The sequence below is a fragment of the Kluyveromyces marxianus genome, chromosome 8, assembly GCF_001417885.1.
Source record: "Kluyveromyces marxianus DMKU3-1042 DNA, complete genome, chromosome 8".
NCBI lineage: Eukaryota > Fungi > Ascomycota > Saccharomycetes > Saccharomycetales > Saccharomycetaceae > Kluyveromyces > Kluyveromyces marxianus.
Genome location: NC_036032.1, coordinates 566,597 through 592,613, shown reverse-complemented (window position 1 = coordinate 592,613; position 26,017 = coordinate 566,597). Strand labels below are relative to the sequence as shown.

Below are 26,017 nucleotides of genomic sequence, written 5' to 3'. Positions count from 1 at the left end.
ATGATGATGATGATGATGCCATGCACGTAACGTATCTCCCACCTACACAGACTCCACGCCCTTCTCCTTCAACTGTTCGTACTTGTAGAAGCTGAGGTTGTCCGAAATGATGATCTGGTTGAAGTACTTGGAAACCCGGTACCGTCCGCCAATGTACCAGTCCACAGACACCACCATGAAGTAGAGCCCAAACCAGAACGCGAGAAGCCACTCGAAACACGCGTTAGTCGAATCGTTCGGCACCGCGCAGAAACAGATCGCCCACGTGAACGCAGCCACAAGCCAGAACGACTTCACGCAGCCGCTGATGGTGTATTTGTTCCACACGTGACCGCGCCAGTGATTCCAGCGCGTCTCGGCGCCGAGGTCCTCGGCGGCACACAATGGGTGTACCACCGCGTAATGGCGGCCCATGGTCGTGTACTGCGCGATGTTGCACACCGCGCTAAGTCCGAATCCGGCGCAGAAAATCCCGACCATGGACCTGTGCACCTTAGGGTACGTATTTGTGGAGAAGATGGTGCACATGAGCAACGCGAGTTCTCCAATGCAAGCTAAGACGAAGGATGCCCAGACGAGGTTACGCTCGTGCTTTGTGAAGAAGGGCGGCATGACGTATTTGTGCTGTACTAGCGCTTCGACGTAGTATGTGTTTTTCGGATGTTTAGTTGGGGAAGAAGAACCGCCGGTGGACGAAGTGGAAGTGGAAGAAGCGCGGTCGCGGGAAACGTGCTCCGATTCGAGCACGTCAGCGTCTGTCACGTGCGGTAGCGCGAAGGGCCAATGGCCCGAGCGCTGGAAGTATTCGAGTGCTACTGTGATGGCGTAGCCCAGGCCCTGCCATGCGCAACAGGAGATGAATAGCGGTTTTAGGTTTGTTGCGCCGATATCCGAGATGTATACGGGGAACTGGTGCGTGTGCATGAACCAGTAGACCGGGTGGCCCTCTGCTGCCCAGCAGATGAGCATGGTGATGAGCATACCGTACCACGGTATGAAGGCGATCCATGGCACTATGAACAACCAGTTGCCTGGACGCGGGAAGGATTTCATGATGTGCTTGAAGATTGCTGGTGCAGGTGCCAGGAAGAGGGGGAGGAGGGGTTTTGTTCCTTCCTTCGAGGGCGATCAATAGAAAGAACACAGGCCCACCCACGTTTATATATGTATATATATATATATACACATACATCTACACCTACATATATGTGTATACCAGCTTATATGCATGTATATACGAAGATGGTGGTTATTGAGCGCAAGAAGTGATACTAGCCGAAAGACTATCCGGAACGTAAAAGTGTGTGCCATTGTACATTTTCGAGCAAAAAAAAAATAAGATGTGGGTGCTACTCCTAAGCCTAAGCCCAGCTCTTTTGGAGCTGGGCTTGGGGAGGACGGGGGCGCCATGTTGTCCCTTGTCCCTTGTCACCACTCCGACCAGCGCATAGCAAACAAAGCCTGTCATGGTCTGGCGTTTGCTAGGCCTTAGGCTGTGCTGACTGACAAATGCGCTTTATTTTTCTTAGTTGTTCCGCGTTTTGTTCGCTCTGTGTCATTTCTTTTCCTGTCGCTAGGCGGTTTCTGCTTCTTCTTTCTTTGTCTGGTGCGTTATTAATTGCGTTTTTTGGTGCAAGGAGAATGACGATTATATCCGGCCGGAAAGGGAGCTAGCGGGTCCGCCGGACCCGGTGAGGGCTGGGGACGGGGAGGGCCCGCGGGCTTGTTCCGCGGACGTAAGTTGTCCCTGCTGCCCTGCTGCCCTGCGGCCGAGCCGCCGTGCCGCCGTGTACATATGTATGTGTGTATCTACCTACTATATGCTATTACGTCCCTGATTCGAGCGTGATGTGCGCCTGGCGCTACCCCAGGAACACGGCTAGTAGTGTCTGGCGACACGAGAACGAGACACGAGACACAATACTACAGAGTGGTGCGGCTGAGGTGGAGAGACTACTCCTCTGCGTGGTCATGTTGTATTTTGCGAACCCTACCTAGGTGGTTGGTGTTGGTGTGGGTGTTGGTGTTTGGCGTGTGGTCTGGTTTACTATAGTTTTTCTATCACACACAACACAGCCTTTGTTTGGCGTTGCGAAATGAAAAATAAAAAAAGATTAAATCATAATAACAATGTGCAAGGCAAGAAACAAGACAAGAGAACAGGCGGACAGTAGGACAGGAAACTGGAGCAGCAGCCTCTAGAAAGATACTTTAAAAACTTGGACATGGACAACACTAGCTCTGCTATGAATCTCGAGCAGATCGACCAGGAGATCACTCTCCATCTACAAAAAATAGACTCGGATCTCGCATACTGCTTCACGAAGATCACCAAGGACATAATACCATATGTGACGCAGTACGGCCAGACATGCGAGGAGATATCGTACTCGTGTGCGTGGCTGAAGGAGATGTTCCAGCAGAGTGCCAACGTGCAGCTTGTGACTGATCAAGGTGCGGAATCTGCGGGACAGGTTCTGGAGCCTCGCGCATCGCTGTTCCCAGAGGTGGACAACAAGCCGGACAACAAGGCGAACAACAAGGTGGATCATCAGATGGATAACAATAACAACAACAATAACAACAATAATACCACGATGGACGGTTTCCATACTGCTGAACACCCATTGGGGATGGGGATGGGTATGGGCTCGGATACCGACGAAATGACCCAGGACAGCACAATGGAGAAACAGCGCAAGAAACGTAAGATATCGCTGCAGATCCAACAGCAGTTCAACTCGTCGTCATCGTCATCGTCATCGTCGACCAACTCTACGCTACACAAGGACTTCCAGGAGAACAGCTCGCCTATCAAGATGAACCCCGTCGATAAGGGGACCGAAACCAACAACACGCTGGGGAAAGAAGGCAACCAGCCGGGGCCTCAGCCAGCGGACGGCCAGCCAACCGTGATTCACTTCAATAGCAACAACACCAGACGGTAGCCTCCCCTCAATCCTCGCATCACGTGACACCATAACCTGTGTTTCCGATCACTTCTTGCTTCGGATCTTTTTTGGATTTTGATTTTTTTTTTTTTTTTTTTTTTTTTTTTTTTTTTCAGTGTATATATACAGATGGCCCAAAGCGTACACAACCCAAAACTCTCAACTCGAACGAAGATTAATTGGCCCCTCCTCCGCCCCTCCCTCCAACGCGAGTGCGGCCATGGGTAACGTGATGAGTGCTAGTTTCGCGCCAGAATGTACCCCCTTGAAGGAAAAGTACGATAAATGCTTCAATTCGTGGTACAGCGAGAAGTTTTTGAAAGGTCTATCAGTAGAAAACGAATGTCAGATCGAATGGTACGAGTACATGGAGTGTGTCCAGGCCAGCTTGGTGAAACAAGGTATCAAACCAGCCTTGGATGAGGCTCGCAAGGAAGCCCCCTTCGAGAATGAAGGCAAACCCGTAAACGAGTAACGGGTAACTCCGACCACCCCACTATAAGTTTACACATATATATATACACATATATACATATCAGACTTAGTTAGCTTCTGACAAACCAAAGTCTTTCCTGTACATAGCGAACCATCAAAACCACCAAATAAAATATCATTGCCCTGCGATAGACGCTGCGCTCACTACTACCGACTGTTTGATTGACTTAGTTATACCGAGCAGTATATGACATTACGTCTGGTTGTAGCTAGCGTATGCGGCTGGCTAGCAAGTCAGGGCAACCATCGTACTTAATGATACACATCTTATACAGACACAGACACACACATTATACCAAGCGTAAGCGCAAGCCATTCGATAAAGACCAGCCCAACACACATCGAGACTGGCGGTCCCCAGAATAAAGCCAACCCTTCCCATTCCACTCCATCTTCACTCCCTGGCACCAACCCTCCGGCTGCCAGGAACCAAGTAGTATCCACACAAACCGATCGATCGATTATTACCCTGTCGAAAGGCACTTCCATTGCCACCAATAGAAAAATTTACTGTAAGAACATTTTCGATAATATAAAAAATGATTTTGCAAGAAAGCACCATTTTCGATTGTTTCGAAGGTTTTTTAGAGAGAAATTAAATGATGTGTATAAGGATTATTCAGATAAGACCATTCGAAGTTTTAGTTCCACAGGGCATTTGAAGGCAGCGTTATACGATAACCGTGTGCGATATATTCTCCTTGTGGCTATATACTAGAGCTCTATTTTTTGTTTTTTAAAACAGTTTTAATTGGAGACCCAAATCGTCCTTCCAAGTAAGCGTTTAAAAGACCAAGAATTTTTCTTTAGAAATAATAAAAAAAAAGAAAACCGATTACGTCCATTCTATTCTTCCTTTCGTCAATTACCAAGGGTCGGGAGCAACAGCAGCAAGATACCTAGAAGTTTCAAAACACAGTTGTAGGGCTAGTACCATTCAACTCGCAAGCTAATCCTTCCATTCCAAAGTTCAAAAAAAAAAACAGTATAGCAAAACGAAGAATAAAATATGTCACAATTTAAGAGAAATTCCAGCTCAAAGAAGCTGGATTCGGAGACCAAGTTCAAGCTTGAGACGCTAACAGAACTATTCCCAGATTGGACAAATGATGATTTGATCGACTTGGTTCGTGAGTACGACGATCTAGAAACTATAATTGATAAGATAACCACTGGAGCGGTGACAAAGTGGGACGAAGTTAAGAAACCATCCAAGAAGGAGAAACCTGCATCGCATATAGACCATCAATCTCACAGTGGCTCTCACCAGCAACAGCAACAGCAACAACATGCTGCTTCACACTTGGATCCGGAAGACTCTCCTTCCCTAATAAATCAACATCATTCGCATCAAAGACAGTCCAGATCTAATGCTAAGTTTAGCAATAATAACAGCAACGGAGGCAAGTCTTTGCAACAGAGACAACAGAGCAGTAAAGACAGCGGCAAGAAGCAACCTTCAAAGGATAGTTTGAAACCTGCACCATTGCCATCAAAGTCTAGCGCAGCTGGTAAGAACAGCAGTTCGTGGGCAGCAGTGTTGGCGGAAAAGAAGAAGGCTCATGAGAAGAAACTGGAACACACCAAGTCTTCTGCCACTTCCTCTTCTTCCACTTCACAAGAATCCCATAATGAACTATCTAATGTACAAACTGAACAAAACGACGGCGAAGTTGCATCTCCTAATACCACCAAGACAACAACAACTACTACTACCGAGTCTTCTCCTAAGAAGCAAGAAGCTCCAAAGCTAGAACAGCCTTCTACTACTAATGCTAACTCTGATAACAAGCCAAAGAGCTGGGCAGACATTGCTAGCGCAAAGAGCAGACAAAGACAACTACAACAGCAACAACAGCAAAATAAAAAGCAACAGCAACAAAAGACCAAGCCATTGGACAACCTTGAAGTGGTTACCCCAGAAACGGAAGAAAAGCCTGTTGATGAAAAGGAAAACGTCAACAGCGAACAAGAAGCCGTTGACCAAGAAGCCGAACAACAACAACAACAACAAGAAACTTTCGCTGAGGAATCAAAGGTTGAAGAATCTTCTCAACTACAAGAACAAGAAGAGGCTAGAGTAGAAGCATCTGAACCAGTTCAACAACAACAAGAACAACAACAACAGCAACAGCAACAGCAACAGCAACACGTTTCCCAAGTCCAAGAATCTGCCCCTGTATCCCTACCAGAGGACAACAACGGTGTAGCTGCTGCCGCCAACGGTATTGCCAACATCCAATTCGGCTCTGAAGGAAAGGGCGCTCAACAAAATCCTGCATCTCAGAACTATTACCAACAACAACCAAACCAACAATACGCTCCACAACAAGTCCCACAATCTGCTGCTGCTGCCGCCGCTGCTCAAGCTCAAGCACAACAGTACTACATGTACCAAAACCAATTTGGTTACTCTTACCCTGGTATGTTTGACAGTCAATCTTACCCTGGTTACGCTCAACAGTTTGGTGTTCCTCAAGTTCCTCAAGGTCAACAAGGCCAACCACAACATCCTCAGCAACCACAACAAGCTTCTGGATCCCCAACTGCTCAGCCAGGACAGACTGCTTATGTTGCTCCTTCCGGTACTGGTTATCAATCTCAAGAAGTTCCTCAGCAATCTCCTGCTCAACAACATGTCCAACCACAACAATACGGTGGATACGGTATGCCATACATGTACTACCAACAATCGTTCCCTTACGGCCAACCACAGTACGGAATCGCTGGCCAATATCCATATCAGATGCCAAAGGCGGGATACAACTACTACCCACCTCAACCTCAATCGCAGCAACAAGGTGGTCAGGCCCAAGGTTCTACTCAATCTCAACCAGATGAAGAACCAGCCAACGGTACCCAAGCCGGTGCAAACGCCAATGCTGCCAACGCATCCCAACAGTACCAACAATACTACCAGTATCAACAAGCTCAAACCCAACCACAACAGCAGGTTCAACAAGGCATGCCATACGGATACTCTTCATATGATTATTCCTCCCAAACTTCCAGAGGGTTCTATTAAGAAAATGGCAGCCATTTTAATAACTTCCACTCCTTAGGAAAGCAATGCATGCTTCGAGCACCGTCGCACTCTTAAATTCTTTTTTTGGGACATGGATAAAATGTGGATTCTTTTTATTTAGGAGGGTTGGAAAAGAACGCTTCTCGTGTGATGAAAGGGAACATCACCTCGAGCTACGTCTCTTCTTTTCTTCCCCGTCTATTATTTTCCATCGAATTTTAAACACAACTTATTTAGATTCGTAAATAGTTTCACCAACATTTAAAGAATAAAACTAGAGAACATTTCAATTAATGAAAAAACAAACAAAACACAGTGCCCGAAACACATCGATACCAAGTCAATTGCTACAATTGTACTTTTGTCAGTCGTACTATGAAGGCTCCTATATCTTTGATAAGCGGGGGTACACGAGGAATAGGCGCTAGAATTCGCGATGAGCTTCTAATTAAGGGACACTCTGTGATATACATAGGCAGCACCATAGATTCTGTGTTGGCTAACCAGCCTAGCGCAGCTATAAAGCAAACCTTGAAGCCGAATCAGTTCATCAAGGGCATTTCCATCGATTTCAAGTCCTGGCCCACTTGGCTCAATGCAAACTGGAACCAAGTCATATATCGAGCCAGTAACAACGATACACCGGATCAATTTGAATCGGACAATATATTCGCCAAAATCGACAAGAAAGCATACAAACTAGACCTACTGGTAAACTGTGCCGGGATAACGCAAACAAAACCACTCATAAAGACGACACCTCAAGAAATGCAAGATATAATGAACGTAAACTTCATGAGCGCAGTAAGCCTCACACAGCTTGCCTTGAAACACATGATAAGAAACCCGCTCGAACCCCATCAGGCTGCCAGAAGGGGAACCATTATCAACATATCATCAGTGTTGGGAGACATGGCGGACCCGACGGCACCTGTGGTCCCAGGCACTGCAATCTACAGCGCATCAAAGGCTGCTATGATCCAGCAAGATCACGTGATCAGAGAAGAGCTAAAACGCTGGAAAATCGAAGTGCGATCGATTGCACCATCCTTAATCTCAGGCACAGACATGATCCAGTCCCTCAGCCCGGAAGTACACGAGCAATTGAGTCGAAAGCTGGCGAATCTGCGGCGCGAGTCATCTCCAGACTCTCAAGCACGAATCCAGAGACCATCCTCTATGGACGAGATAGTACGAGACGTGCTAAACTACGTCTAATGTGTGTTATAATACCACTAGCATAGCATAGCATAGCGTAGCGTATAGTACGTCCAGTAGCAGTACAAATGTTACCCGCACAACGTGGTATCATTTGACACGAAAATAACGAATTTTTTACCGTTTCTTTTTCTAGCAGCTCATCGCCTTTTTCCAAAATTTTTTTTTTTTTTTTTCTTTCTGCTGGTGAAAAGTCAAAATTTTTCACCATTTCAGGCCATCTATATAAAAGCATGGGAAAAGAGAAACAGGATTGTGACAAGCATGGAAGTTGATTAATCACCTAGTGTTTATTTGTTCAATCATGTTTAGTTGAAGTTTGTAATTCTTTTGTTTATTTTAGTTTTGGATTTTTCGTAAAGGCCGTGAGTTAAATCCTTAATTGTCCGATATAAAGCAACATGATCATTTACACTGATATCATCTCTGGTGACGAATTATTGTCCGATGCCTACGACTTGAAGGAAGTCGATGGTGTTATCTACGAAGCCGACTGTGACATGATCAAGGTTGGTGGTGACAACATCGATATCGGTGCCAACCCATCTGCTGAAGATGGTGACGAAGAGCTAGAAGACGGTACTGAAATGGTCAACAACATTGTCCACACTTTCCGTTTGCAACAAACCGCTTTCGACAAGAAGTCCTTCTTGACCTACATCAAGGGTTACATGAAGCAAATCAAGGCCAAGTTGCAAGAATCCAACCCAGACGAAGTTGCTGTCTTCGAAAAGGGTGCTCAAGCCTACGTCAAGAAGGTCATTGGTTCTTTCAAGGACTGGGAATTCTTCACCGGTGAATCCATGGACCCAGATGGAATGTTGGTTTTGTTGAACTACCGTGAAGACGGTACCACCCCATACGTCGCTCTATGGAAGCACGGTCTAAAGGCTGAAAAGATCTAATCGTGTTCTTACACCGATTTTATCTTCTTCTATTTCTCACTAGGTGTGTATAATATACATATATCATGCATCTAGTTAGTTATTCAACATAACATAACATAATATACCAATGCACACGGGCTACCATTGCTTTCGCGTTTTTGAAAAAGAATTAATCCACACCATAATTCCCTGATCTTTACACTCTTTTTTACTTCCATATTCTACATAATTTAATCCTGGCACAGCCGTATACGTTACGCTGATTTCGGCTTGGGCCCTTGTTCCACTTTTTATTGTGCATGTTTAATTAACATCTACTGCTGCTGTTTCCTGTAAAAAAAAATAAAATAAGGATTCTGCCTGAAACATATAGATTCAAAATATAGAGACAATAGTATAAAGTTTGGTTTAAGAAAGCGAGCAAAAAGCAGTCCATAACAGGCGAGAACCGGAGTTGTTAACACTGGTTCTATAATTCAGGAAATTTCTAAAGTACTGGTATTTGATAAGAGACGAAAATGAATTCGCCTTCTGCGCACTATACGCTGCCCGGCGTAATGCATTATTTGCAGACTGAATATACCAAAAATGAGAGGGATAGAATCAATTGGGAGCTAGAGCGGTGCGAGATGAAGTCTAGAATTGCAAAGCTGGAGGGCGAAAACCGGGATTTACGTACCGAGTTGGCGAAACTGGAAACCAAGTTGCAAAGTCTTGATTCTAATAACGATAACGCGATCGGTGAACCTGAGAAGTGCGTTCCAGCCGAATCGTGGGAGCAGGAGCAGGAACTCCTAGATTCGAAACTATCAGTGCAAGAAAACATCAAGGAGATAGTGTATTTGTTAAAGAGCCCACCGGTAATGGAGCAGTTGGATTCTTGGAACAACAAGGAAGATCCAGTCAAACGATTGGAAGCGTTAAACTTGTTTAACAACAAGGGCGGCGAGAACGGCGAGAACGGTTCAAATCTAGCCAACGGTAATCATGGTGGAGAACTTAACGGTAACGGCAACAACAACGACAAATCTAATGACAGCGCTAGCGGAAACACCGCTGACTTCAATACTGCTGGTAGTGGTAGTTGCAGTACCGGCGGCAATGACTCCTCTGGAAATGCCAAGACCTCCAATGATGGTGAAAATGACAGCAGCATACTATTCAGTAGGGACTGGAGCGATGTTCCGAACTCAAATATGAGCTCACTGGGGGATAATTCTGATGCTGAAACAGTGGTCAACACAAGGAGATCCAGGTCCTCGTCATTGTTTTCAACAGGATCCAATGAAGCAATTACTTTCCACACATACCGTTTCTTGCAGTATCATTTGTCTGCTATCAGTGGGTTGAAAGCAATGGGTAATAACTTGCTTTCCTTTGGATCGGATGGTCTTCTCAAACATTGGTTGATTGAACCCAACCTCAACTCTAATGAGAAAGCGACTAAAGCCTTTCATAGCGTTCCAAATCTACTGGGAATATTCTGGTTGAATAAAACAAGATTCATGACGGTAGATGAAATGTCTGTCAAGCTTTGGAATATTGACCAAAGCGAACCCCTTGTGTCTTGGGATGCTCTAAAGGATCTCGTGGACTTACAATCCGTGGACTTCAAAAATGGTTGGCTAATATTAACCTTTGTCAATGAAATAAAGGTATGGGAAATCAAGGTGGGAGAGGCAAGTATCGAAAAACTAAATGAGTATATAATATCGGTGCCTAACAAAATTCTCAACTGTCTGCTTGGACTCACAGAGAAAAGTTTAATAATACTAAATGGTGACTCAAAACATAACGTTAAAGTGTCCATATTTGAATTCCAAGGATCATTACTACAACAAATTGACTTATCACACACTCTATCTCAATTCCACGCCACAAACAATGAACTAGCCCTAAACAGATCTACTTCCAAGTTACTAATTAGATTTGAATCTGAAACCTTAATATACTCCTTTGATCAAAAGAAAACCATTCTCGTGTTTTCAACTCCTCAGCCTGCTGTTTCATCTATATTCTTGAATGACCTTGACTATACTGCCACTGCCTTGAAGGATGGCACCATCATAGTCAAGTCTATAAAGGAAGGTGGAAAGCAAGTTAAAATATACAATCATTATGAACACCCCGAAAAGACTCCAGCAGGTGTGCAACCAATCACTATTTCATCGACGGTAATAGATAAAACTCCAGTAATAATTTCCGGTGGTTACAATGGTGTGATAAGATTGGAAAAGGTCATGAACTTATGAAAATACTTCTGTATGAATTTCCTGCTTCTCATCTCATCTCATCAAAAACCACAGCTAAGTATATATATATAACATACACAGGCCATTCATATGAAGCATAGTCCTACAATTTTTTAGGGTAACAATAAAGTATAACTATAAATAATAATTAAAAATATAATCAATAATTGAACGATATAATCGATGAGCACTGATCTCAAAGATACCTCATAAACCATCATTTACCTGTTTACCCATCTGTCCCTTTGACGCAAAGGACCATCGAAATGAGCCTGATCATTTTAACTTTTAGGGTTACCCGCAACCAAACACACTCTCTCATTTTTTTTAGTATGAAAAACATTGAGAATTGTTAACTAAAAATGTATATAATATTCATTCATCATGTACATAGGTCCATATAATTGATGAAAGCTTTAACTAGCATCACATCAAGGACACCAACACGCGACATTGTTGAAGCTAAATCAGCAATTAAATTGCTGAAAAATAAAAAGTCTATAATACTCAACTACTCATATTATTGGACTTTGGGTGAAGAATGTCCAGTTTTTCGCGCCTTAATACAAACTTGCTGCAACTAAAGCCAGCCAATGCTCAAATTAAAACTACACACTTGTATTTCGATGGCAAGGTAAGGTCTTCTCATGAAGAAATTTTTTCTGTAGATTACAATAAGTGCTTTCAGTTAACAAATTCCGATGAACATATCTCGTATCAATGGTGCAATGATTTTACTGTTTTGGTGATTTATACAATGAAGGACACCTTCTCGAGAAGCGTTATCTATGTTCATTTGCCCAAACCGTTGTTAAATAAGCAATTCACTTCCACTGTGTTTGAATGCAATGGAGATATTAATTATCCATCATTAGGTTTTGATCTGATCTTGAAGGATGGAATATTTGTCAATATAACTTTACCTTTGGACTTCATATTATCAAGAATCCACCTAAACGAATATCCAGACAACTGGGCGAGGGTATTGAATCCATATGACTTTTCTATTCGCTCTCCACAATATCTTTTCCATGTTGATAATAGGTTTAGCGTCGTGTTTTTGAAGGATGGAGGTCTCTTGGGACTTAAGCGCGTACCATTGGAAGTTCTTAATGATTTCGAACTACAACCAGTGTTATTCAATGACAGTTCCTACTTACAAAGTTTCACTAGAATATTTTCCAAATTTGACAACCAAAACTCTGCTGTCGTTTCAGCAACGCTCCTTAACGAGAATTTATTGGTTACGTTAACCAATGACGCTGCCATAAAGATCTGGGATTTGAACTCTTTCCATTTAGCAGGACATTACGATCTGAATTCAAAGGGAAGACATATGAACTATGGAACAGTTGGCAACTATATGCTTCTTTTAAACTCTCTACTGTTTGTTTACCTACCAACTGGCAATGGATGTTTCCAAGTACTAGAGTTAGATTCTCTACAAAGCACTGAAAAAATATCAATTAAACCAATTAGTGCAGAAATACCAGTGAATTTATCGTCTTATTCTATATGGTCATTACTGGATATGCAAATATTATCGCAAAATGCCGTTTCTAACTCCGATATTAACCTAGTTGTGTTATGGAAGAGTAATATGGTCACTAAAGTGCAGCTATTATCTTTCCAACAACCAACGTTTGAGGAATACACATGGACTGACTGTAACAACACATACTTGTCGGACTTGCTTGATGGAGAAGACTTAATAACTAATGGAAGTATGGAAAAATCACTACTGAACCTAAAATCTCACTACTCACAAACTACGTATGATGATGCCCAGAATATTTTGAACAAAAATAATCTTGTTGTCCAAGTGAACGATCCCCAAAACCAGGCATACCTCACAAATTTGGAATCCGTACTAAAAGAGCTTCACAAGCAACGTCAGGAACCATCGTCTGTTACAATATTGAACGACGAGATAATTCTCGTTAACAATTTATATGCATTCCACCATTCAGCGTACAAATTAGAGGAAAAAATCGAAAGTATTTTCTTTAAAATATTGGAGAATAATAATGTATCTTCATCACCACTCGAAGAATTTTTGAGTGTCTTGCATGGATTTTCCTCAACAATATCGTCAGACACTTTGACCAAAGTTTCTGAGAGATACCTAGATATTGTCAATGGGTCAATAAATCCTTCTTTATCGTTGAAGGATAAAATTACTACTGTCTTTCAAGACTGCTTACAAAACGGGTTCCAAGCCGCAAATTTATCCAAATTGCTGGAAGGATTAAATTCCATCGATGTGATTGATGTATTAGATCAATTCTTACATGAACATAATAAAGGAACTACTGAAGCTATCATTGATTCATTGAATACCGATGTTCTCTCCTCTACCATTTGTATGGAATCCATTACACAATATCTGTCAGTGTTCGACAAGTTTATCATTGATATATTACTCATTTTCACCATATTAGATATCGATTTTGATACTTTTGAGGGCAGATTAACAGAATTGATAAATCTTCATTTCAATATATCTATGTGGTTACAAATCTCTCAAATTGATAAAATACTAGCAATTTCAGAAACCTTCAAACACACATCAAAGTATGGGTACGGAATCAGACTAAGATCAAATAGCGACTTGACAAATTTCACGAACAAAATGTTCGAGTTTGTAAAGACAAGGGTATCAGACGAGCCTCCTCTTTTAATAAGAGCATTCAATGATTTCATTCTAAATGGTCAAAATATGTCATTAGCAAAGCAATTCCTACATTTCGTTATCAAGCCATATCACATTTCTAAAAAGGTGAATGATGAATTTCTCTATGCACTTTCGCTTCTTAAATGCGAGGAAAACGATGCTTCGTTAGACATTTTCTTGTCCAACAACTTCTGTCAAGATTTGAGTTTACCATCATACCTGAATGTGTCTGAAAACCATCCATGGTTCAATCTTTTCCAGACAATTCAAAACAGCAATGAGGCAGAGTACTTTTATCAACTTTCAATTTTATACTCAAAAATGTCCTCATACTCAAATGCATTAAAAACAATCAAAAAGTCAATTTCACTAGGTGGCTCTTCTAAGGACCAACTTGTGCAATATATTGACATATTAATTGTGTTCGGAGACTATAAAGAAATTCTTGATGTATTACGTTTGGAACAGAAGACTCTAGATGTTGCATCGAGAGAAAAATACTATCACAAACTGTTGACAGACCAAAAGTGTTCAGACCTGTTCACAGCTACCCTATTCCAGCAATGCTCTGTGGCCAATATAAAAAATGACTCCATATTTTTATCAGTTGAAGACAACAAAATCATCGCATCCGTCTTAACTTCACTTGTTGATTTATCAGATTGGACGACCTTCAAGAAGCTATTTTCTTACAGGATTTTGACCCAACATGAGAGGAAGGCATGTGAGGTGCTGTTCGACTACGTATTATTGGGGTCTGATCCAACTGTAAAGCAGAGGTGCTTGTTGTTAATCTCAAATGTATTGAAAACCTTTACTGATGTGAAAGACCGTTGGTTTGTCAATTCCAACGGGCAAATTATCCACCTTTACGAAATAACAGATAAACTAAGTAAATATAATTAATATGTGTAATTAACCTCTATTCATGGTGTTACCACTGCCTTTAGGATTTGCTTCTACGAATTCATCCCATGCTCTTGCTTTGTAAGTGGCCCGATCATTAGCCTCTTCATCATCCTCATCTGGTTCTTCTTCGACATCTTCTGGCCCACCTTGTAGGACCCTATTTTCTTCAAATTCTTTAGCCAAGAACTCTTCGACGGTCATGGTTGGTCCGTATTGTCCATAACCGAAAACCTTGCTTTTGAGCTGGTCTTTCTTGTCTAACAAAGTAAAGTTTCTAAGGACTTTTCCTGATTTCGATATCAACGGTTTGTTCAAAGACTCCAATTTATCAGTATATCCTGTAGGATCCTCTTTACCTGCATCTTCGGTTTGGCTATTATTTTCTGGCCTATTGGATTCCAATTGAGGCGCGGATGCAGTGAAGTTTTGCAAGAGATCTATTTCCATGAGGATCTGTTCCAACTGATTCCAACTTTGTGATGCTAATTGTTTTAATTTTGTCAAAGTCAAAGTCCGTAACGTTTCCTCATCATCTGTATTGTTATCACCGTCATCATCTCCATTATCCCTGAGTTTACTCTCCAATATTTTGATTTGAGCTTCCAACTCCTTGTTGGACCTATACATCTCGATCTTTTCCTGTCTTTTCAACGTGGCGTCCTTGAGCTCGTCATCCTTTGAAGAGGCGTACAATTCGTTCAGCTTTGGCTGATACGTAGACTCAAACTTGTCAAGCTTCTTCGAGAGAGACTCCTGGAGAATACCATAATCCTGCAAAGAGATGAGGAACTGCACGAGTAACTGCACCACCTTCTGTAGAAACTTCAAACGAAGGATATTCCTATCATTGGTAGCCATCGGGATTGATCCGGACTCAGCCCCAGCCCCCCCAGGTCCACCTCCATTCCTTGAAACAACCGCCTGTTTGCGGGACATCATTTGAGCTAAGTAATAGTCAAGCGAGAGGAACCGCAACGACCTCGTAGACAGATCATCAAGGGTCTCGTTAGAGCTGAAAAGTGCTGATTTCGTCTGTATGAATGTCTTGAAGTTCAAACCATGGGCTAAGCATTTGGTCAACTGTTCCTGATACTCTTTCGAGTCCTGTCTGAGACTAGACTGCTCAACCAAAGAGAACTCCTTGAGAATCTTATCGTACTCCTGATTTATATCCATTACCCTTGGCTCGTATTGACAGTTCAGTTAGTTGCCGTTCGTATATTCTACTCTCTTCCCTGCCTCAAACTGTGCGTGCATGTTCTAAATTGTAGTGATGAAACCGTTAATGATACATTTAATGATTATTATATAAGGAAATATAGTAGTAGTACATAAAAAAAAGAGACAGATAAGCCCCCTCGAACGCCTGGCCTGACCATTTGGACGCGCAATAAACTGGCGATACAGCTGTGTGAGCCGTTTTAGCGGCCTCATTCAGCATTCTTCTTCGAATTGCACGCCACAATGTGTAATTTATCGCACTTCAATTCCGTCTCCTGGTCCTGACCATCCAACTTCACCAGGCAGTCCTTCACGATAAACGTCCACACATCGTCACAGAAACGATAGGTATCGAGGTGGCCCTTGAAGGTCAGTTTGGACGACGTCTTGTCCCGCAATGTATCAGAAACAACTCGGTCAAACGTTTCCAATATTGTCATTGCAAGCGACGCTTCTATCCGCCCATCGCTAATCAATGTATCCAACGAATCCATCAATGTCGCCCCTAGCGTGCTCCTCCGGTACAATTCATAGTAACCAGTAGTGCTCATAATTCCCCAATTCCACGCCGTTCAGCTCCTTTATAACCCACTTTTTTCCCTACATTCCACTCATTTTAATAGTGGTTATAGTTGTAATAGTTAATAATTTTTCAACATGGGAAATTCATAAAAGTGCTTATAGGAAACAACAACTTCCTTTAAAGTATGGAACAAAGCGATGAGGTTAGATAAAAAGCGAAACAGGACGGGCAGGAGTAGGTTTAGGGAGACTGAAAGTAGCAGAAACTGTTGAGAAATGTCGAGTAGTATATATTATAAGTTTCGGTCGCAAAAGGACACACTGCGGGTGGGTTTTGACGGTACAGGGATTACTGTTTTTGATTTGAAACGAGAGATTATCAATGACAACCGGATGGGTGACGGTACAGATTTCCAATTGAAGATCTACAATCCGGATACGCTTGAGGAATACGAAGACGATACGACAGTGATCGGTCGGTCGAGTATGGTGATTGTGAAGCGGAGTCCCAGTGTGAAGTTGTCGGTGAATGGGAAGAGTGTGATTGGTAATGCAACGAGATACGTTGCTGGTAAGCCGAGGTTGATGAGCAAACGAAACGGGGGTCCTAGCAGTATTGGTAGTGCCGCTGGTGTGAGAAACGGTCGGCCAAACGCACTTGCCAATGTCGAGGGCCAGACAGAGGAGGAGAGAATTGCGAATATGTTTGCAAACCAGGAAACTCAGTGGGAACAAACGCAGCAGGAGATGTCGCAAGCACAGCCGATCTTCCAGCAACGGAATGGGCCAGGGTCTTCTCAGCACGATTTGGAGCCTCCTCCACCGGGATATATGTGTTATAGATGTGGTGGGAGAGGTCATTGGATCAAAAATTGTCCGACGAATAACAATCCAAACTTCGAAGGTAGGAGGATCAAACGTACCACTGGTATTCCGAAGAAGTTCTTGAAGAGTATCGAAATCGATCCATCCTCGATGACGCCTGAAGAGATGGCGGAGAAGAAGATCATGGTGACAGATGAGGGTAAATTTGTTGTGCATATGGCGGATCAAACGTCGTGGGAGGATTACCAGAGACGGCAGCAACAACAGAATTATATGATGTCTCAAGAGGACAAACTATACATGAAGGGACAATTTCCTGACTTGCCGGATGAGTTGAAATGCCCCTTGACTGGAGGCCTACTAAGGGAGGCGGTAAAATGTTCCAAATGTTGCGGGAAGATTGTTTCAAGACTTGCCATGGAGGATGCTCTTTTGGAGTCAGACTTTGTTTGTCCACTTTGTCACTCACCAGACGTGCTACTTGACTCTTTGGAACCGGTAGACGATGTTCAAGAGAAGGTCAATGCGTTTATCAAGGAGAATAAGAAACGTGTGTTAGAAGATGATCAGAATAGACAGAATAGCGGCGCTGCTAACGATAACGGAGAGGCAATTGTTTCTGAAGCTGTAGAAAACGATGCAAAGAAACCAAAACTCATGGCTCCACCACCACCTCCAGTACCGTTCATGCCATTCATGTTCCCAATGAATCCCTTTTTCGGCGTACCGCCAGCAAGTCAGCAATCACAACTCTCCAATCAACAGCCGGGGTCAAGCGATTCGAAGGAATCTGGTTAGGCTCTATATATATATCTATATATATCTATATATATCTGTATATAAGGAGTCTATATATACCACCAAGACCAATCACTACCACTACCACTACTACTAACTTTATTTGGATGTACCGTCGTTAAAACATATGACAGCCCATTTACCAGAGGCTGCCCACCACGATCCGTACTCATTACCTTGTTCTACCCAGTACTTGGACAATTCTTCGTCCTTACCTTCGGGAAGACCAACAATAACATCAGCCTTAGCTGTTCTCAACGATAGAGTAACAAGACCGTTGTGGCTCAATGGTCCGATACTTCTCTCCCACGACGTGGTTCTAGGCCACACACGATCACCGGTAAGCTTTCTATAGTTCAAATCACCCTTGAAAATATTCAATTGAGCCTGAGACAACACTTTATGGCATTCTGCACCACCATACTTCGTTTCAGAGGGATCCAAATGCCAGTAGTCCAATGGACCGGTCCAGAAAGGATGTGCCTCGATGGAAAGTTTATTATCGGCAACGTAACCCTTGATCTTGGAAGCAACATAGTCCAAGTGCGTTCTGTCATCAGTTGGGAAAAATTCAGGGTCTTCCAATTGCTTAATGATGTTCTCAAAGTCCTTAATCATGACGTCACTAACCATATATGGGATATTCTTACCATGCATGACAACCTTGGAGGCCAATTTGAAATCAAGTAAGAAAAGCGAGAATAACAAGTCAGTGTACAATTCGAACCCTGAGTTGTCTAGAACGAAATCAACACGAGCATCCCCTTTAAAAGATTTCAAGTACTCAAAAGTCTTGTTAGTGTCATCGATCAAAATGTTAGATTTTTGCTTCAACCTGTGAGCAGCATTTTGAATTGCGCTAATGTCGTCTAAAGATGCATTGGCTAGCAACGACAAGTCAGTAGCATTCCCCCACAAAGAAATTTCCATAAACTCTTGGAACAGAGGTGGAATGGCTTCTGGTTGACCGTTGAACTTCTCTGCAAGTCCATGGTAATACAGCGCCAAATCAAGGACACCTGATTTCGAAGACTTGAAAGTCGAATCCTTCAAACGTTCAAATATATCAAATTGAGTCCATTCCGACTGGGCTTTAAAGTACACATTGATTATTCTGTACATTAACACCTCCAAGAACAACCAGTCACCGTTTAACCACGTCTGTGAGTCGTTTTCCCTTAATGTAACATTAAATGGCTCGTACTCTTTCACATCCTCGGGTAACATTGGTGGCTTACGGTTTTGTTCAATATCTTGTTTCAATTGCGCCAATTGACCCTTGATAACAGCACCTTGCTGCTTCTTCAATTCGCTAGTACTCTCATCAATGGCTGCCTGAGTGTCATCGATGGCATTTTGAACAATAATAGGCCAGCGTACTTCTGCTGTATACCAACCAAATGTACCCTTGTCTCCAGTGGAGAAAACTCTTGGAATATCACCCGTACCAGCACTCATCTTTGTCGTTAGGTGTTCGTTAATTCAGATGTGTCCTATCTCTTCTCTTGTCCCCAAATGACTAAATCACGTTAGTACATGTGGTATGTAATAGCTAATCTTCAAGAAAAAGCCACTCCTGATTTATATAATAATAACGTATACATACACAACACGTATTACACAACTGTAAAAATGTTTTCAAAGAGAGGCACTTATCGCAATTCCTGAAAGCAGTTTGCCGTGTAGTTGTAGGTCAACACTTTAGATCAAGTCATCATTGATGTGACTTCTTGATTTACGGGTACATCTTTTCTGCTGTTTTAACAGACGTATATATGTATATTATAAGTAAATGACACGATATTACATATAGTTAGACACAGAATAAAGCGTGGATTTACCAACAAAAGAATTCTGAACAATTAAACTTTTATGATCTACTGGTCATGGACAACAGTGTTGTCTCAAGAACACGACAAACCAGCTGTCTTGCTCAACTTGTTGCCTTTAGATCCTGTGTAATCTGTCTGATCTGTAGAAAAATCTGTTTAAAACCCAAAAATAATGGATATATCGAAATGGTGCTATAGTTTGAGCATGAGAAGAGGATGAGAAAAGAGTGAAGAAAGTTGCCTGTGCACGATTTAGCGAGATTATAGAGGTGTATTGTGTGCTTGGTAGGGTGTAGGATAAGAAATTCAGAGTTTACGATAACGGATTAGGAGCTTTGGAGAAGAATTGAGAGTTGGGTCGGTTTTTATGCATGGAAAGGGCGAAAAGAAGCTAGACATTTGATCTATTGAAGAGATATTGGCGAGATTATGAACAGACCGAAGCGCCACTCTTTAATCATCAGTGCTCCTTCTTCACCAATTATTGGTGATGAGCCCAAATTTTTTTCTTCTGCGCCAAACACGGCTCAATTGGGGTTGGGATTGAACAGCAGCGGCCATTCAAAGGAATCACGGCACTCCTTTCTTCGAATCAACCCTGGGGATAGTAGAAATGTTTCATTCGACTCTTTGACAGATTCGTCCAACATCAAATTGCTGCTTATTGGAGACGCAGGCGTGGGGAAGACAGCAATGATTTTGTCGTATTGCAACGAGCTTCCACGCGTTAGCACGAAAGTCAACAAAGACGAGAGCCAAAAGAAGCTCCCTCAAACATCTGCGGTTAATAGGGTGAAGAATATAGAGCAACGGAAGCGATACTCGTTGAACGATTTCGAAAATTCTGTTGCAAGCGGAAGCGACACAGAGTTTGAAATAAATACAACTTCAACCATTGGAATTGACATTAAGACGAACCTGGTTAACATTGATAACAGATTCTTCAGAGTAATAATGTGGGATACGGCAGGGCAAGAGAGATACCGGAATGCGATGATATCATCACTCTATAAAGGCTCGAATGGGGTTATATTAAGTTACGACATATGTGACTTCAATAGTTTCCTGAATTGTTTGAACGGTTGGCTGCTGGAGTCTATTGAAAACATCCCGAATCTAGATCACACAAGGTTCTACTTAGTTGGTAACAAACTAGACCTTTACAAAGAGAGGAAAGTCACACATGAGGATGTACTCAATTTCATCTCGAAGATTGAAAAGGACTACCATGTTAAAATATCTGGGAACTTTGAAGTTAGTTGCAAGTGGGAAAACATCGTCGAAAGGACATTTAACATTATTATTAAGGACTTAGTAGAAAGTGGCTGTTACGAGGATGACAGGGAATTACGTGTTCTTCAATCAGACACTTCAGACACGTATGATAGCTCAGCCGAAGAAGAACCCTCAACAATGCGACATAGGGCAGGCAAAAGTTCTTCAAAAACTGTAGATTTAACAAAGCCTTTACATTTAAGCTCGCAAGACAAGTCAAATCCATACCCTAGAACATCATGTTGCTCTTAAAACAGCCCTATTCCTCTATAGATACAAGAAAACAAACAAAAACAAAAAGCTGATGCATGCATTCTATATGAATAACTGACATCTTATTCTTCATTCAACTTCCTGATTACTTTTTCGGCTTATTTTTTTTTCGTTTGCACTAAACAATCATAACATTCCACCGCTTGGGTGTCTTTATACCTCTAATGTAATAATAATATTGTTTTTAGATATACATCGGTATATACAGTAAAAGAATTTACATCTTTTAATTATAAAGGATACAGGATGTCTTTATCAATTGAATCCGTTGAAATACCTTTCTCTGAAGTTGCTAGTTCTGTGTAAGCCAGCATTTGTTGGCCCATTAAAATCAGGTCCTCTATTAATATACACTAGTAACCGCCTAGACCACTTGTTGAAATCTTGAACACAATTGTATTTGAGTTCCAAATTGGAGTGCAATGGTATAATAGTCGCAACGTTTTCATCGTTTGCAGTTGGCATCCAGAATGCTAGTCTTCCATTTAACGGAAGTCTTTTACTGGCATAATGCAAGAGGTCATCCAAAAGAGAATCTAAGGAGTACGGTTTTTTTGTTGGAATGTAGTCCCTATGCAAGTAAGCTTTCTTACCATCAATTTCGACATTTTCCTTACCAATGAAGCGCTCAGGGTCCTTGGCACCAAGAACTTTGATAGACTCTCTAATTCCATATGGTGGATCGCATAAAATTGTATCGATCACTAGATCGCTCCTCAAGGCGTTGTGTGTGAAATCCATGGTCATCACATCGAGGAATTGGATGGATTCCTTGTAGTGTTTGAAATTGGCAGTAATTGTTTGTTTACCCTTCCCTCTGATCATTCTCCCATCAATGTCAGATCCCATTACAAGAGCGCCATAATGCCCGCCTGCAACTAGAAATGAACCAGTTCCGACAAATGGATCGTACATGATATGGCCTTCTTTTACTTGGGCAATGTTAGCACTCACGAGCGATAATTCCGCCTCGAATGACGTGGTACCCTTGTATGGTCTCTTTTTTAAGTCGTATTTCTCAAGAGCTCCTCGTACACGGTCACTTAATTGAACCTGTCTTCCGAAATAAACCTTCACGGGTGTTTCCCCACCGATATTATCACTAATCGCCTTGTATTCCTCTATAATAGTGTACACCTCGTCAGGATTCTTCATTCTGATTGGACCTTTCAACTCCAAATATTTGAAAGACTCGATAATAGATACCCTCTTTGACATGTCCATCTTTGCGTTCCCACCGTACTTCTCGAACTCAAATTTAAAGCTCCGATTCTCGTTTTCCTTCTTCATCTGCTCAAAACGAGCATTGCCCCGCACACTCGCATGTAAAGATTCGTAGTCAGTCCCTTCACCCCAATATTCGTATATGCCCTTTGTCAAAATAGACCTCTTGATCCAATCTTGTGCCTGCTGGTCGTCCTTCAACGTTACAACCATAAACGGCGAGTCAGATCTATATTGAGAAAAGTCAACATCAATTCCATACAAGTCTGCTAGCGATTCCAATTCAGCAAGACGGAAGTTCAGATGCACCTGCACCATGAACACCAAATATTGTTTGCCAGCCATATTATTCTAACAATGAACCAGTCAGTCCCCTTACCTAAGTCGAAATAGAAAACACTGCACAATCCCAAACCCTGAAGGATATATTATAACTAAAAAACACGAAATCTAGGTGTTAAAATCACTGGCCCAATGTCATAGAATGTGCCACTGTCGGCTTCTTGATTATCGTTTGATGAGCTCTTTCGTATTATTTATTATACTGACTACTGGCTCATCGCATTCCAAATGTGTCAGTGAAAAATCCACTGAACATTGGGAAAAAGAAAAAAAGGAAGAAAAAAAAAAATTGAAAGAAATTGTGTGGGAAACGAATATTACCCGGAGTACCACTTTCTGGGCGAACCAAAAACATGTTTTGGGGCAAGTTTCTGGGGGACCGGGGGAATAAGCGGAAAGCTGAGACGTTCAATTTTTTTTTTTTTTTTTTTTTTTTAACAATTACTTTCTTTTTTTCACAAAAAGTTTCCCAAAAAAATTCAAAAATTTGCAACTTGAAAACGGATTCATATAAAAGCAGATGGGAAAAAACAAAGCGAAAGGGGCAAAGGAGTTTTATTAAGCATTATGTTGGAAAAAACGCAATTGAAGGAGAAACAAGGCAGTTAACGCAAGAAGAAGAATAAGAGTATTTACTGCTAATATAGAAGTATTATTATTATCATTAATATCAGTTTTTTTACTTCATTGAAATAGTTATTGGGTTTCAAGAAGCAAGGACTAAGATACAGTGCAATACAGAACATAGGAACGTATATTTGTAAGTCAGAATTTTTTTTTGTTTTGTTTTATTTTATTCGTATTGTATTAGAGTCTATTATTACTATTACCATACTTATACCATCTTCTATTACTTTTTAAACTTAAAAACCTTATTATAATACTACAGTTTTAGTGTGTGTTGTTGTTTACGAAGGAACATACACAGAGTAGTACTAATCATTAGGCGTCAAATACTTATATTTACAACGTTTACTGCAGATTTATCATATTTAGTGTACAGCTAACGACAAACCAGGAGAAGGACTACCCCATTCAAAAAAGAAACAAGCAAAGATGAGTTTGTCAGACGAAGAAGATTTCAACGATATCTATGGTGATGATAACACCGCTCAAACCACGAGTTCGAGCAATGCTGCGAACAACGAGTCTAAACCATCAACTAATACAACTACTACTACCTCTACAGATAATAATCAAAGTAATCAAAATAATAACGTTAGTAATAGCACTAAAGATGATCAAAATGATCAAGCTTCAGCTGCGAATAACGACACCACTAGCAGCAGTACCAACGCTACCTCTCAACTTGACCAGCTAGCGGCCTTGCAGGCACTATCGTCTAATCTATCACAATTGCAACAGCAAGTATCGTCATCGTCAAATAATGACAAGACTGATTCAAGTGCTGCTGCTACTTCTAATTCCAGTGCTGCTACTGCTACTGCTCCAAACACAGGGTCCGACATGCCTCAGATGCCTCAGATGCCCCAGATGCCCCAGATGCCTCAAATGCCAGGTATGCCGGATATGTCACAATTGCAACAATTGCAGCAGACAATGTCCCAATTGCAACAAACAGCCTCCCAACACGAGCCAAAGACCATTAAAGCCGATTTGTCTCGTGACATAAACAAGATGTTCATTGGTGGACTCAACTGGGAAACTACTGAGGATGGGCTACGTGACTACTTCAGCAAGTACGGTACCGTTGCTGAAGTCAAGATCATGAAGGATACTGCTACCGGTAGATCTAGAGGTTTCGGTTTCTTGACATTTGAAAACGCCTCCAGTGTTGATGAAGTCGTAAAGACACAGCATATTCTTGATGGTAAGGTTATTGATCCAAAGAGGGCCATTCCAAGAGAAGAACAAGACAAAACTGGTAAGATTTTCGTTGGTGGTATTGGTCCAGATGTTAGACCAAAGGAATTCGAAGAGTTTTTCTCCCAATGGGGTTCCATTATCGATGCCCAACTAATGTTGGATAAGGATACAGGTAGATCTAGAGGTTTTGGTTTTATTACTTATGATACTCCAGATGCAGTTGACAGAGTGTGTCAAAATAAGTTCATTGAATTCAAAGGTAAACAAATTGAAATCAAGAGAGCCGAACCAAGACAGTTGCAAAAGCAAAAGCAACCTCAGATGTCTCAACCAATGGGTGGTCAAGGATTTGCTAACCCAATGCAACAATACCAAATGTTCCAAAACCCTATGATGGCTACTGGCTTCAACCCAATGATGGCCGCTGGCTTCAACCCACAATCGATGAACGATTACTATACAAAGATGCAAGAATACTACCAACAGATGCAACAGCAAACTGGTATTGATTATACACAAATGTTCCAACAACAAATGCAACAAATGCAGCAAATGATGGGCATGATGGGCGGTGCCGCACCTGCTGGCCAACCTGCACAAAGCGGTGCCGGCTCTCCACCAAGCCACTCTTCCACACCTCAACATAACGATGATAGCAACGGTATAACCACTATAGGCGGCTCTAATAATGGTAGCGGCAGCAATAATGGTCAGGAATCTGGGGACGATTCAAGATTTGAAAATTCATCCTCCCATCGCGAAGATTCACGTCGTTCAGGAGGAAATAGATTCTACGACCGTAACTCGGATCGGAACAGTGGCTATGGTAATTCTAACCGTGATCGTGACTCACGTCGTGGTCCATCATCGAATTATCGTAGTGGCGGCGGCCGTGATCGTGACTCACGTCGTGGAGACCGTGGATACGGAGGTAATGGCAGAGATAGACGTGGCTACCATCCATACGCAAGGTAAAAATAAAAGAAGAAAGAAAAATCAGATATACTTACATCAAAACCCCATTGGATAAAAACTACTCTTGGCCTATGATGTAAGCTACAGTAACATTAATAATTCAACCCTATCAGAACATCCATTGGAATAGAAACCGATCCAAAACTTATTTTAATGATGTCTTCAACATGCTAGCATATCATCGTCAGTGAAGATTTAATAATTTCTTAATTTTTAGGTACGTAATTCTAAATACTATATAACATCTTTACTACCAGGTATCAACTACTTCAGTTCAGTTCAGTTCAATTCAAACACACTGCCCAGTTCGTAGGCAAAACACCCCGATGTGTACCAGACTGATCAACTCGTTGTTAAAATTTCGTTTTCATTCGATATATTACGCCTGTTTTTCACAGTTGAAAAAAAAAAAAAACAACATAAAATATCGAAACAAAATAAAGCCTTTAAACTTCTGAAGATTTAAAGGCGATGGAAATGTTCAGAAGAGAA

The 26,017-nt window shown here is 41.8% G+C and overlaps 14 protein-coding genes across 14 annotated transcripts; 9 read left to right on the top strand and 5 right to left on the bottom strand.

Annotated features, from left to right (window-relative positions):
• Positions 1–42: 42 nt before the first annotated feature.
• SFK1 (Sfk1p) lies at positions 43–1,053 on the bottom strand (the record flags this gene model as incomplete). The annotated part of the gene is made up of 1 exon (XM_022822007.1): positions 43–1,053. One exon carries the CDS (start codon positions 1,051–1,053, stop codon positions 43–45), a length of 1,011 nt encoding a protein of 336 aa, XP_022678311.1.
• A 1,172-nt stretch (positions 1,054–2,225) lies between these two features.
• Positions 2,226–2,948, top strand: ASK1 (Ask1p; the record flags this gene model as incomplete). The annotated part of the gene is made up of 1 exon (XM_022822005.1): positions 2,226–2,948. One exon carries the CDS (start codon positions 2,226–2,228, stop codon positions 2,946–2,948), a length of 723 nt encoding a protein of 240 aa, XP_022678310.1.
• A 223-nt stretch (positions 2,949–3,171) lies between these two features.
• MDM35 (Mdm35p) lies at positions 3,172–3,426 on the top strand (the record flags this gene model as incomplete). The annotated part of the gene is made up of 1 exon (XM_022822004.1): positions 3,172–3,426. The coding sequence occupies one exon, from the start codon at positions 3,172–3,174 to the stop codon at positions 3,424–3,426; it is 255 nt and encodes an 84-aa protein (XP_022678309.1).
• Positions 3,427–4,455: 1,029 nt separating this feature from the next.
• DEF1 (DNA damage-responsive RNA polymerase-degradation factor DEF1) lies at positions 4,456–6,471 on the top strand (the record flags this gene model as incomplete). Its single annotated transcript, XM_022822003.1, has 1 exon — positions 4,456–6,471. One exon carries the CDS (start codon positions 4,456–4,458, stop codon positions 6,469–6,471), a length of 2,016 nt encoding a protein of 671 aa, XP_022678308.1.
• A 1,619-nt stretch (positions 6,472–8,090) lies between these two features.
• Positions 8,091–8,594, top strand: TMA19 (Tma19p; the record flags this gene model as incomplete). Its single annotated transcript, XM_022822002.1, has 1 exon — positions 8,091–8,594. One exon carries the CDS (start codon positions 8,091–8,093, stop codon positions 8,592–8,594), a length of 504 nt encoding a protein of 167 aa, XP_022678307.1.
• Positions 8,595–9,094: 500 nt separating this feature from the next.
• FAR8 (Far8p) lies at positions 9,095–10,828 on the top strand (the record flags this gene model as incomplete). The annotated part of the gene is made up of 1 exon (XM_022822001.1): positions 9,095–10,828. The coding sequence occupies one exon, from the start codon at positions 9,095–9,097 to the stop codon at positions 10,826–10,828; it is 1,734 nt and encodes a 577-aa protein (XP_022678306.1).
• Positions 10,829–11,369: 541 nt separating this feature from the next.
• On the top strand, positions 11,370–14,408 carry NUP120 (Nup120p; the record flags this gene model as incomplete). Its single annotated transcript, XM_022822000.1, has 1 exon — positions 11,370–14,408. The coding sequence occupies one exon, from the start codon at positions 11,370–11,372 to the stop codon at positions 14,406–14,408; it is 3,039 nt and encodes a 1,012-aa protein (XP_022678305.1).
• Positions 14,409–14,417: 9 nt separating this feature from the next.
• Positions 14,418–15,587, bottom strand: TAP42 (Tap42p; the record flags this gene model as incomplete). Its single annotated transcript, XM_022821999.1, has 1 exon — positions 14,418–15,587. The coding sequence occupies one exon, from the start codon at positions 15,585–15,587 to the stop codon at positions 14,418–14,420; it is 1,170 nt and encodes a 389-aa protein (XP_022678304.1).
• A 254-nt stretch (positions 15,588–15,841) lies between these two features.
• Positions 15,842–16,183, bottom strand: TOA2 (transcription initiation factor IIA subunit gamma; the record flags this gene model as incomplete). The annotated part of the gene is made up of 1 exon (XM_022821998.1): positions 15,842–16,183. The coding sequence occupies one exon, from the start codon at positions 16,181–16,183 to the stop codon at positions 15,842–15,844; it is 342 nt and encodes a 113-aa protein (XP_022678303.1).
• Positions 16,184–16,430: 247 nt separating this feature from the next.
• MPE1 (cleavage polyadenylation factor subunit MPE1) lies at positions 16,431–17,777 on the top strand (the record flags this gene model as incomplete). The annotated part of the gene is made up of 1 exon (XM_022821997.1): positions 16,431–17,777. One exon carries the CDS (start codon positions 16,431–16,433, stop codon positions 17,775–17,777), a length of 1,347 nt encoding a protein of 448 aa, XP_022678302.1.
• Positions 17,778–17,876: 99 nt separating this feature from the next.
• KLMA_80249 (putative methyltransferase) lies at positions 17,877–19,235 on the bottom strand (the record flags this gene model as incomplete). Its single annotated transcript, XM_022821996.1, has 1 exon — positions 17,877–19,235. The coding sequence occupies one exon, from the start codon at positions 19,233–19,235 to the stop codon at positions 17,877–17,879; it is 1,359 nt and encodes a 452-aa protein (XP_022678301.1).
• Positions 19,236–20,038: 803 nt separating this feature from the next.
• On the top strand, positions 20,039–21,136 carry YPT11 (Rab family GTPase YPT11; the record flags this gene model as incomplete). Its single annotated transcript, XM_022821994.1, has 1 exon — positions 20,039–21,136. One exon carries the CDS (start codon positions 20,039–20,041, stop codon positions 21,134–21,136), a length of 1,098 nt encoding a protein of 365 aa, XP_022678300.1.
• A 276-nt stretch (positions 21,137–21,412) lies between these two features.
• On the bottom strand, positions 21,413–22,726 carry TRM11 (tRNA (guanine-N2-)-methyltransferase; the record flags this gene model as incomplete). The annotated part of the gene is made up of 1 exon (XM_022821993.1): positions 21,413–22,726. The coding sequence occupies one exon, from the start codon at positions 22,724–22,726 to the stop codon at positions 21,413–21,415; it is 1,314 nt and encodes a 437-aa protein (XP_022678299.1).
• Positions 22,727–23,779: 1,053 nt separating this feature from the next.
• HRP1 (Hrp1p) lies at positions 23,780–25,525 on the top strand (the record flags this gene model as incomplete). Its single annotated transcript, XM_022821992.1, has 1 exon — positions 23,780–25,525. The coding sequence occupies one exon, from the start codon at positions 23,780–23,782 to the stop codon at positions 25,523–25,525; it is 1,746 nt and encodes a 581-aa protein (XP_022678298.1).
• Positions 25,526–26,017: the final 492 nt, after the last annotated feature.